At 42.5% G+C, this 12,267-nt stretch overlaps 1 protein-coding gene across 2 annotated transcripts in view; it reads right to left on the reverse strand.

Moving 5' to 3' along the window:
• HPGD (15-hydroxyprostaglandin dehydrogenase) overlaps positions 1 to 11,983 on the reverse strand; it is a 32,745-nt gene extending 20,762 nt beyond the window's left edge. Inside the window, exons 1-3 of one of the 2 annotated variants that reach the window (XM_066632844.1) lie at positions 11,522 to 11,983; positions 4,477 to 4,600; positions 727 to 833 (exon numbers count right to left, since the gene is read on the reverse strand). In XM_066632844.1, the coding sequence (XP_066488941.1) occupies positions 727 to 833; positions 4,477 to 4,600; positions 11,522 to 11,614 (324 nt within the window). In that variant the 5' untranslated portion in view covers positions 11,615 to 11,983. Of the gene's footprint in view, positions 1 to 726; positions 834 to 4,476; positions 4,601 to 6,626; positions 6,809 to 11,521 lie in introns of those variants that run through there. The other variant, XM_066632845.1, reaches the window with a different exon arrangement.
• Positions 11,984 to 12,267: the final 284 nt, after the last annotated feature.

Below are 12,267 nucleotides of genomic sequence, written 5' to 3' on the forward strand. Positions count from 1 at the left end.
GAAGAAGAGGCTGGAGGATTGGGTCTGATCATTCAGGAAAATCCATTCTTTGAAAGGCAATATGAAGAGGCAAGAGATGGAAAAATCTGAGAAACTTCATAAAAATTCAAATAAAATTGCTAGCACAGGTGTTGTAGAGACTTTCGAAAACCTATTGAGTGTTTAAGATCAAAAATCTACTGAGCATTTAATAATTTTCTTCTCCTGGAGAAGGACACAACAATAACCAGAATCTGCTCTAGGAAACGTAGATGCTCAGTATTCCTTGGTGACCAAAAATCAAACATATTAGGGTAGCAAATAACAGCCTCTGACGGGAATTATTATAAACTACAGTTGTAGAATAACTACTGCTAGTTTGCACAAGGATGTATGTGAGTACTTGGAACTGCAGTCACCCAGCAGAATCTGGGACTGCTGGTTCAGGGGAAATATACAGGAAATTCAGGGAAGATAAACAGGAAAGATAAATCAACGTTTAAGTAACTTCTGCTTTTTAAAACAGATTGAAGAAAAAGCTAATGCTTGTAATCAGTGCTATTATAAGTGTTGCAATCTTATAAGTACTTGACAGTAAGCTCCAGTGAATCAAAGATGGATTTTAAAAATGAAAATGCATTTGATCAGATTGTGCACTACTTATCCAATTATAAAACCCAACTGTTCAAAGTACAATTTTATTCCTCTAAATTCTTAAAATATTCTTAATATATGAATTAAACTTACCAAGTTAATTTGGACTGTGACTTCCCAGTTTTTTTCATTATTTACTCCAGCATTGTTAACCACAATATCCAGCTTTCCAAAATGTTGAACTGCCTTCTTAAATGCATCTATAGGTAAATGGGGGAAGGGATGGAGAGAAACCTTGTTTATTACATATAATCCTCTAGAATATGAATGATACAAATCCAAATTGTGGGTATTGCTTAAAGAATAAAAGTAAATATATAGACTTTCTAGGGACACACTAAGGAATATGTCTCAAACTTTTCATCAAGAAGATGTGCTTTAGTTGTAAACTGTTATCTAGTATAATAAATTGTCTAAAAAAAACACAACTCTTTAAGAAACAGATTCCGAGCCCAATCCTATGCATGCCTACTCAGAAGTAAGTCCTATTATAGACAATGGGGCTTACTCCCTGGTAAGTGTGGCTTGGAATGGTGTAAATTTGTCTCTATTATTGTTTTCAGTGTGGACACATGCTTGCTAATCCCTTTAGGTAAAATCTCCCCTGCAACTTAGTGATCTGTAGGGCTTTTTAAAGGGCTTTTTGGACAGGAGTGGGAGGAATTTCCAGTCTCCTCTGGCTTTGTGCTTCATTTAAAGATGAGGTTTTGGGAAACCTAGTGTATGTGCATGAAGACAGTAAAATTATACCAGTGAATATTCGAAGCACTTGGAATATCATGAATCTGAATGTGCTGGAATTTATCCTTCCTATATAAACTCCAGGAACCTGATAGGACTTCTAATATGCTAGATTAGTATAAAGCATTGGAAATGTGCTGAAAAAGTGGTATATAAATATTATTTTTATAGATTGTTTACTAAGGTATTCTTCCTTTTGTAGAAGGATACCTTTTCTGAAAGATACCTTCAGAAAAAAAGATATTTTTTATTAATCCAGAGTTTATTAATCCAAGTTCATTAATCCAGAATAAAAGGCATAATTTGTACATTTGGTTTATCTCTAATCCAGTCTCAGGTTATAGAAATAAATTTTTACAGTATTTATAAATTGACTGAACACGCATCTTGATTGTTCTTTCTCAAGTTCCTATAAAATCTCTTTGATATTCATATTCCATCATAGAATTATTAACACTCAAATATTATAAGAACAATTGACAACTTGCTTCCATCCTCGTACTACCAGCTCACCAGCTGAAGTTTGCCATACGTGCTGTTGTGCTGGTCCTGCCCGAGTGTGGACTCTTCTCTGTTTAATCCTTGCCTTTAGAAATAATTAGATTATATTCCATTTAGGGAGAAGATGGGTTTTGTTTTTTTGCTGAGCATGGGGATTTGTGTTTTATTCCACCTTTTTCTGTAGATCTGCACTGATTATTGTTCACTGAATTGATTGTAATTCATTCTGAATTACTCCAGCTCTTTATTTTTAATAATTTTTATATAATACACTGTTAATGTGCTGTTTTTGGAGATTTGTATACAGCTGTACATATTAACTTTTTGATTTTTTTTTGGTCAGTTACTGTTCTCATGTTATTTTTTGCATTGCTAGTTCCGTGAGTACACATCCTTGTTCTGAAAGTAGTCTCAGGAAGATAACGCTTAGCATTTGTACAGTATAGTGCTTTCAAGCGTTCAAAGTATATCACATTTCATCTCTACAACAGTTCTATAAAGCATTATTATTATCATCAATAATAAAACATTATGATCATACCTGAGACTGAATGGCTTGCAAAGGCCATCTAGTGTTCATAGAAGAGGCAGAATTCAAATTATGGGAGTTCCGGTTCATAGGTTGATTTATTAGCCATTCGGCTACACTAACTTTCTCCAGTGGTTCTCAAACCTTTAACCACCGCAACCCACTTTGTAGGCTGCAGTGGCTCCATTATACCCCAGACTGCCTTGCAACTTCAGGGTAGCTGCCCTGCAACCCAATAAAAATTGGGTTGTAATCCACAATTTGAGAACTGCTGCTCAGAACCCATTAGCCTATAAGTGAAGTTTTGATTTTTTGCCCCAGTGTGCATGACTTTACACTTACTTACATTGAAACGCACCTGCCATTTTGCTGCCCATTCTCCAAGTCTGGAGAGAGCCTTCTGGAGCTCTTCACAGTCCCTTCGGCTCTTCACCACTCAGAAAAGTTTAGTGTCGTTGGCTAACTTGGCCACCTTGCTGCTTAACCCTGTCCCTTGGTCATTACGAACAGGTTGAAAAGCAGCAGTCCCAGGACAGATCCTTCAGGAACACTGCTTTTCACCTCTCTCCATTTTGAAAATTGCCCACTGACATCCACTCTCTGTGTCCTGGTCCTCAACCAGTTCCTAATCCATGAGAGTACCTGCCTCTTATCCCCAGACTGTGGTAGTTCCTTGGCAGTCTTCGGTGAAGTTACTTCCTCCCCAGCGCACTCTTCCAGCCTGTTTAGATGAGACATCATGTCCACAACCTTCGTCCCACTTTCTTCTTCTAAGCATCCTTAGGATGCCAATGCACAACTAACTCTGAACTTGCCAGAGACTTAATTCCTCTCCTATCCCTCCCCTCTCCCAAACAGAAGACTTCCAATTGTATATAACCTGAGGAAATTCAAAAGCAGTTTGTTTTGAAGAACAGTGATGTGCAGTGAGATCCAGGCCAGGAGAGCACATTGACTCTCCCCCCTCAAACTCAGTCTCTGGAACACTCTCTCTCTCTCTCTCTCCCCCCCCAATAATTTTTTTTAAAACCCTCCTCTTCTTCCCCTACTTGGAACTGGGGAGAGATCAGCACAGGGATCCTGAAGTAACTAGAAAATGACCACTCCTGGTGCTTTGGAGAGCAGATCAATTGTGCAGACTCCTCCCTACTTTTTTTTTTTTTACTGGGAGAGGTTTTTTTTGACAGAAGAAAAGCAACTCTTCCAGCTGCTTCCTCAGAGCTTGCTGATACAGGAATTCTGCTATTTTTTGATTGTCTAGCTATGTGCCCTGCTTTTTTAACTAGAAGACACCCATGATTCCAGCTTAACCTGTTGGAGGCAAGTTTTCCTGCTGCCTCCCCAGCAACTGATGACACAAACACTGTCATTTTTCTTCCTGGGCAAAGAGAGGTACCTCTCCGTAGTTGCACAGGCATCTCTGCCTATTTTATCTGTTGCAAGCCACCATATCGATTGAGCCAATTGACTGCTCTCCTTGTTTCCTCCATATCTCTGTGTGTGCTGTTTTAAACAGGCTGTGTGCTGCAGCAGAGAGAAGCAGCTTGGGAAAGACAAAAGGTATGTTTGTTTGTTTTTTTACTTGTTGGGTTAGGTGAGGCTCTGCCTACCCTGACTGCACATCACTGACAATGTAACTTTTTTACAGTTAAAAGCCTGTTGAGTGCATGTCAATTCTAAGTAAAACTTTTCAAACAAATTCCCACTACTCTATATACAATCATCATAAAAGTGACTCCCGATTTTAATATTGTACTCATAAAAGAGTTTACCTCACCAGGGGGCTATCATACAAAAGGCATAAGGCACTCTATATTTTTCTTTATAATGCGTCAAAGAACTCAGGACATACACTGCTAATATTTCACACTTAAAGATTTAGTACACATTGTACATCTATAAATTGTTCTTGAATCACACTCACTAGGGATCAGATATAGGCTCTCTTCCAGAAATTCTAATGGTACAGTTTGTAGGTATGTAGTAAGTTTCCTTCTGTAGACTGCCTTAAGTTACAGAAATTGACATGGTTAAAAAATAAGCATGGAAGACAAAAATATTTCCTAATTCACCTTTTAGTTGTTCTTCGTTTGAAACATCACAATGAACAAAGATGGTCCTTTGTGCATCAAACTGCTTGTCCAAGGCATCTTTGCTTGCTTTGCCTACTTCTTCATTCAGATCCAGAAGAGCTACCTGTATGAAAAAGAGAGAAATTATCATGGTCCACCCAGGCTGTCCCACAGTGACATAAGAGAGAGAAAATATAATTGCTATGACCTTTCTAGGAAAGAAAAGGAAGGAACCATGTTAGAGAGGGATTACGACAAGGTGAGTGCGTGCATATCTCTGCATTACATTATCTCTGTGTGCTGAAATTAAATACAGTCTCCAGGAGACTTGGTCGCAAACCCCTCTTTTTCTGGATGGCTTCAACTCTTTTTCTCTCCCTGCACAAAAATATAAGACCAAGGGCCGCCCATCAATTGGTCTGACAATTTTTGTTAGAACTTTTCTCTCTGCTGAATCAGTAAGTCTGAAGATTGCAAGCCCGAATTTTCAGGCAGTCAAAATAACTTTAGGTAACAAGATATTGGTTGTGGTTAACCTTTATTTTCCTCCAGGTCTAATTTACCTCACTATTGGGATGCTATATTTTCAATTGCAACAGATTCAGAGGGAAAATTTCCCTCATCTCATCTGCTCCTTGCTGGAGATTTCAACTGGAGGGTTGGATCTGGGCCCCCCCTCTTCTATGAAGCCTTAGGTCTAAGGATACTCAGGTATCCAACTGGCTAAGTTTTGTGCCCATACAAACAGGTTTTGGCTTAATGGTCTTTTGGAATATCCAAAATCTGGGGAATTCACCTTTGCTTCCCCATTAGGTTCCAGCGTAGTCGATTGTGTGCTGGTCCCCCCCTTGTCCTTTATTTTGGATTTTGAGGTCAGTAATTGTACTCTAAGCGATCACTTTCCTCTTATATTAACGCTCAACTCAAATCAAGGAAACCTGAGGACTCTGTGGGGCTGACAACCTCGAATCCTGGGTGAAAGTCTCCTGGTCCCCAGATTTAAAATGGAGGCTGAAGGAAACTCTGGAGTCTGCTATAAGTTTGAAATTAAAAACAGCTCTGCAAAAAGAAGGGGATCCTCAGGAGTATCTTAATACTTTTCAGGCCCTCACCACACATGTCATCTGTATTCAGACATAATCTCAAAGGCAACAGATTGGGAAGGAATGTGGGGGCATCTCCCTGGTCTGACAAAGAATGTTCGGAGCTGAAAAGTCAGTTTCGGTGGGTTTATTCGCAATATAGAAAACTAGGGGGACAGCAAATCCCAGGCCTGTATTTTACACTAAAAAAGCAGTTACAGACATGTGTGAAAATCAAGAGGCAGAACTATGTTCACCACCAATGGAATAAACTAATATGGGCCTCCAGCCTCAATAGAACCAAACAATTCTGGGCTATAATTATGGGATCTTTTCGAGCAACCAATTCAATTCCTGCCTCCATTTCTCCTCAGTCATGGTGGCAACACTTTGTATCCCTATTTCATTTGAACCCTGTGAATCCTGTGCCCCTCCCAGAACCTGTTTTGAAGGATCTGCCCGCCTGGCCCCTATCAGCCCTGAGAAAATTAGTGAGTTGATTGCTCAGGTGGGTTCAGGGAAAGCTCCAGGCCCAGATTTGCTACCTTATGAGGCCTTAAAGGCTTTTCCCGATTGGTGGGCTCCAATCTTAGTGACCCTGTTTACAACAGTCGACCAGACTGGCATGATCCCATAGGCATGGACGAATGCAATTATAGCGCCCATCTATAAAAAAGAAGATCAAGTTGATCCTGCAAGTTACAGGCCTATTAGTTTACTCTCCTCCCTAGGTAAGCTTTACGCTAAACACCTGTTAGGTAAACTCTTAAAGTGGATGTCTTGCCAAGGGCTTCCAGGCCCGGAGCAGATTGGCTTCCGTAGAGGTGCCTCTGTCATTGATCACTGCATGGTCTTGGCTCATTTGAGAGACAAATATTCCAAGAGGAGAAAGGTAAAACTTTTTACGGCTTTCCTGGATTTGAAGGGAGCCTTCGATTCGGTGGTTAGAGAAATTTTATGGGAAAAGCTACGTGGGCTTAACATCGACCCGAGTTTGCTTCTTTTAATTAAAAAACTGCATCTGGGCACAGTATGTCAAGTTCGCTGCCCTCCTTCGGGGAAACTTACCCCAAAAATTCCCGTTGAAAAGGGTGTGAAGCAGGGATGTATTCTTGCTCCCTCCCTGTTCTCATTCTTCCTTAATGATTTGGTTTCCTCTCTCTTGGAAGTAGACGGCCATCTCCCTAAGCTGGGCTCAAAGCACGTACCTCTGCTGCTGTATGCTGATGAAGCTGTCTTGATGTCCTGCTCGCATATAGGTTTACTGCACCTTCTAAATAAATGAAATGATCACCTAATGTTACCAAAAAGGGCTGTTATGTTTTAAGGGGAATTATTTATTTACCCTTTTGGAAACCTCAGGATCGCAGGCTGGATAACAAAACAGCGTAATGCAGAGAAAATCCCTTGTTTAGCTTAAAGAGGAGACTGGGAGAAAGATAACTTTCAATCAAAGATTATATTTTTATTACAAAACACATAGGTAGACATAATGCACATGGAGAATTGATAAGTATAGGTTTCTAGTACTTGTGTCTAGTGTGTAGTATAGGTTTCTAGTACTTGTGTCTAGTCTTTATGGTGGTTGCATGTGCCGTGTATTTGGTGCATCCGAGAAGGAATCAAAAACGGATAGGTTGTAGGGAAGGATTTTAGGGGTCCCTTAATCTGCTAAACCCAGTTTGCTAACTAAAGATGGGGGGAAGAAGGGAGGAATAGATGGGGAAGAAGGGAAAGAGTTTCAGAAACGCAGGATAGTTACCTGTCCCGGGGAGCAGATGGATGGGGGGGGGGTGGAGAGTCCTATGGAGGACCCTCACAACACCGATGTGCTGTGTCCCTGAAGGGGGGGCCCAGAGAGAGAGCCATGTGCTCAGAGCTTTCTCTTAAAGGGTTGTGGCTGACCTAGAATGACCCGGATGTGTCCTAGTGCTGGTCTAGATGTGCATGCTCAGTATACACAGTGGAACAGGTGGAGCAAGCAAGAGAAACTGGAGGCTCAGCTATCAGCCATGGCTGACCCTGGGGGAGGGGGGGTAGCTTGCTTCCTGTTGCTACTGAACTTTGGAGTCTGGATGTAGCTTATTGGCTGTGATTTAGTTAACAATAGGAGATATTTAAGCAACGATTTAGGTGGAGACTAGGTAAGGTGTTTGCATATGCAGTGATTGGATCAGGAGGCACAGTGATTAGGTTAAAACAATACACATTTTTAGGGGACATTTAGGAGAATAGGAGACATTTGTTTGTCCCTATAGAACTAGGTGATCTGTAGCCATGCGCTTGTGACTTGACTTGGCTGTGGCCTGTATGTTGAGGTCTTGCCTACATAATATTTTAGTCCAAAATACATAACCAGATATAAAAATTACAAAAGGAAGAAGGAAAAAGGGGATTTTCATGTAACATAATTGCTAATAAATTAGAACTTAATTATGGGAAGACTAAAATCTTGGTATTCTCAAATTCATGGAAACCATATCTGTGGTCTATAAAAAGGAGGAAAATTGAACAAGTTAAGGCCTTTAAATATTTGGGGGTGAATTTCTGTTACAATCTTACAGGGACTGCCCATCAGAAGCTGTCAGCAAACTTAGCCCACTATACCATTCAATCTATCACTCGTTTCTTCTTTAGGCAAGGCAAATGTCATATTCCATCCTCCCTTAAAGTTTATAATGCCAAAGTAATACTGCAGCTCCCATATGGTTCTCCAGTATGGCTAAGCTTGATTAATCATTCGCTTGAGCGTCTTCAAGCTAAGTTCTTTAGAGGTATACTGGGTCTCCCTAGATGTGCACCTTATGCAGCTACTTATTTAGAACTGGGGCAATCATTGCTAGAGACTAGGACACGGCATCTAACCTTTAAGTACTGGCTGCATGTCCTTTTTCAGACTAGCTAGGATAGTCTGCTATACCTTATGTTTTCTAAACATGATACCTCCGTGTGGCTCACTAGAGTCTGGAAGAAAATAGAATCTATGGGCCTTCTTTTCGACAATCTGGTCCTGTCTTCGGAAACAGAACTCTTTCTGAAAGTTAAACGGAGGCTTATGGACACAATTTCAAAACCTTCTTAGCCAGGCCACACGAACTTGTTCCTCCTTAAATTTCCACATTCTGTTAGCCCACAATCAGATGGCTCCTTATCTGACTCTTTTGATTAATCCTAAGGAACGTCGTAATTACACAAGCCAGATTTAATGTTGTTCCTTCGGCAGTAACCTCAGGAAGGTACCATAAGGTCCCTCTTCTTGATCAGCTCTGCCCTTGTTCTCTGCTCCAGGTCGAGACACCCTCCCATATATTTTTCTCTTGTCCAATTCATTTGGCTATGTGCTTTATTTATAAAGAACCTACTCTAGCTAAGAAGAATGGGCTCCCAGAGCAGATGAAACTTGTATATTTATTAAATGACGGCCCAGTAGATGTGTTGCAGGGCACTGCTAATTTCCTTTTGTCAGTTGTAGAAAAGTATGGAAAGAGATTGGTGCAATGTTTATTTGTATGGTTTGTTTGCTTTTTAACCCTAAAATTTGTGTGACCTTTATCTTATCTTTACTTTATTTTTTAATTCATTATTTCTTTTTAGTTTACATCTTTTTTTTTACTTTATTGACTCATTTGTTGGAACATGAATTAATGCCAATAAAGGTCTCTAAATCTAAATATAGTATGAAAATGACTCAATTTAAACCTCTTAAAATCCCCTTGATTCCAAAAAGCAGATTAAGCGCATGCTTATATCTTCCCTACAGAAATCTGTAGGACTTCACAGTGAATGTTGGATGGATGGTGGCGCGTCATATCCTTAAGGCAATTTATCTGTATCGGTACATCATTGTGTATTAATGCTTTAAAATAAATAAAGATACTGCATGTATATGAGGTGTGTCCAAAAAGTAATGAGAATGAAGTTCCTATGCTCGAGAAGGGCTCTGTGGAGGGAGAAGCTGGCCAAGATCACCTGGGGTGGGGTACCAGGTATACGTTAGAACACCGATCAGTTGCATTCCAACCATGTCAGAGTTGTCATATTCTTTTTTGAGACACCCTGTTCAAGTGCCTCATATTAAAAAAAAAATGCAAGTGAGATTGAAACAGCAGTATGCGATAAAATTGTGTGAAATTGAGTAAAAGTGCATCAGAAACTTGCGGAAATAGCGAGGAATACTTATGGGGAAGCTGTGCTATCATCTGCACAAGTGTATCGATGGCACAAGGCCTTCAAGGAAGGATAAAAAGGTGTTGAAGATGAAAAACGATCAGGATGCCCTTCTTCATCCAAAAAGGAACAGAATGTGGATGCAGTGATTGATGGCTCACTATCAGAATGATTGCAGAGGAAACGGGAATTCCCAAGTCAATTGTTCATGAAATTGTGACTCAGGATTTGTTACAGTGCTTTAGCTGTCAGAGTTTTTGGCTGAAAAACACCCTACAGCCCTGACTTGGCTCCTTGCGACTTTTTCATATTCCCAAAGCTGAAGAGTGGTTTGAAAGGACACCATTTTGGTAGTGTGGACTACGCAGGCTCTGAACACTATTCCACTTGAAGACTTCTAGGGATGCTATGAAGAATGGAAAAATCACTGGGAGTGTTGTGTACACTCATAAGATGCATACTTTGAAGGAGACAATGTTCAATTTTAAAAATATCATTCTCATTACTTTCTGGACACACCTTGTACATCTATACCAGTGATTTTCATCTCATGGCACACTGACAAGGCACTAAAATTGTCAAGGCACACCAACAGTTTTTTGACAATTGACAAGGCACACCACACTGACAGCAGGGGATCATATCCCCCAGTAGCCCTACTATCAAATGATCCTCCCCCAAATTCCCATGGCACACCTGCAGACCACCTGCAGCACACCAGTTGAAAATGGCTGAGCTATACCAGTGGTTCTCAAACTTTTTAGCATTGGGACCCACATTTTAGAATGACAATCTGTCAGGACCAACTGGTAATGATGTCATTAACTTGGAAGTGATGTCATGGCCAGAAGTGATAAAGCAGGAAAATTTTTAACACCCCCGCCTTACAACAAATGAAACTAAGTAAATTAAGAGTTAATAAGATTTGTTGAAAATAAAGGAGAACCCTCTCAAGCAATTGCTGATCTGTTTTAAGAAATTCTCCAAACATCCCAAAGGTTGCAATCCTATCCACACTTACCCAGGAGTAAGCCCCACTAACATTCATTGTTAAAAGCATATACATAGTCACCTGTTGAAAGTACAGATCTGTCACATTTCCCCAAATGCAGTCATATACCATGGTAGCATCAAGACTAACAGAACAGAAAACAAAACACACATTGAAATGAATGGGGACCCACCTGAAATGGGCTCACAGCCCACCTAGTGAGTCCTGACTCACAGTCTGAGAAACAATGGTCTATATACCCCTATATAAGTGAGGGAAGGGACCACCAGCATGAACACAGATGACACAAAGATGTGGTCAAGTGTGCATATGCAAAACCAAACGTACACCAACCTAGGTGGGCTCTCACTCTCTCTCTCACGCTCGCTCGCTCGCTGGTTCGTTCTATCTCTCTCTCTCTCTCTCTCTCTCACACACACACACACACACACAGCCCAATCTAGGTAAATAATTAACACACGCTCAAAATTTAGGTGGGTTCACACACCCAATCTAGGTGGGCTCTCTCTCTCTCTCTCTCTCTCTCTCTCTCTCTCTCACACACACACACACACACACACACACACCCAATCTAGGTGGGTTTTTATACACACCCACACGCAATCCCAATCTAGGTGGGTTCATACATACATACATACAGCCCACCCCCCGGCTCTCCACACAGCCAGGAGCGGGAGTGTAGTTTGCCACCCGTGTCATCAGTCGAACAGCGGGGCGCCTTCCTCAGCCGGGGGGGGGGGCGGGCAGGTGAGCCTCCTGCAGCTGAGGGGCAGAGGCGCCTTACCTTGCAGCCCTTCTCCAGCAGCGCCTGGGCGAACGCCCTGCCGATGCCCTGCGCCGCCCCCGTCACCAGCGCCACGCTGTCCTTCAGGTGCATGCCTCGGTCTGCCTCTGCCGCGCTGCCCGCTGCGCCTCCTCGCCCGCGTCCCGCTGAAGGAGGCGGGAAGCCTGGGGGAGGGCGCGGCACACGCCCCGCGCCACGAGCGCCGCTTGGTGTCACCTGCGCTGGTCGCCGCCGCGCCCCGCCCCCTCCTCCGCGCGCTCCGCGGTCGCCCTCCGCAAGCTGCCCGCCTTGGCTCTGCCTCTGGCTTTCCTCAGGCTGGGGCGCTCCAGGCGAGGCTGCGCCGGGCACCTCCCCCCCCACACACACACCAGGGAGGGGCGGCGGGTGGGGAGGCAGGTGAGGCAGAGCCTCCCCACCGGAGTCCTTTGAGAAGCGCTGCTGCTGTGTGAGGCGCCCAAGCAGTAGGTTGTGGGTGCCTCACGCGGCAGCGGTGCTTTTCAGAGGACTCTGGTGGGGAGACTGCCTCCCCACTGACCACACCTCCCTGCCCCATATTTTCGAAGGACTCCAGTGGGGGGGGGGGCTCTGCCTCACCTGTCTCCCCACACACCACACGACCCTGCCCCACACTCTCCATTCCACTTTAATTGCCTTCACACCCCCACTTTTTATTCATAAACCAAAACTTAAACTGTTCATCATATCTTAGACTGGAGGTGGGGGAAGCCCCTGCTCATCTTGTTTTT

This window comes from Tiliqua scincoides, chromosome 6 (assembly GCF_035046505.1).
Source record: "Tiliqua scincoides isolate rTilSci1 chromosome 6, rTilSci1.hap2, whole genome shotgun sequence".
In the NCBI taxonomy this organism is placed as follows: Eukaryota; Metazoa; Chordata; class Lepidosauria; order Squamata; family Scincidae; genus Tiliqua; species Tiliqua scincoides.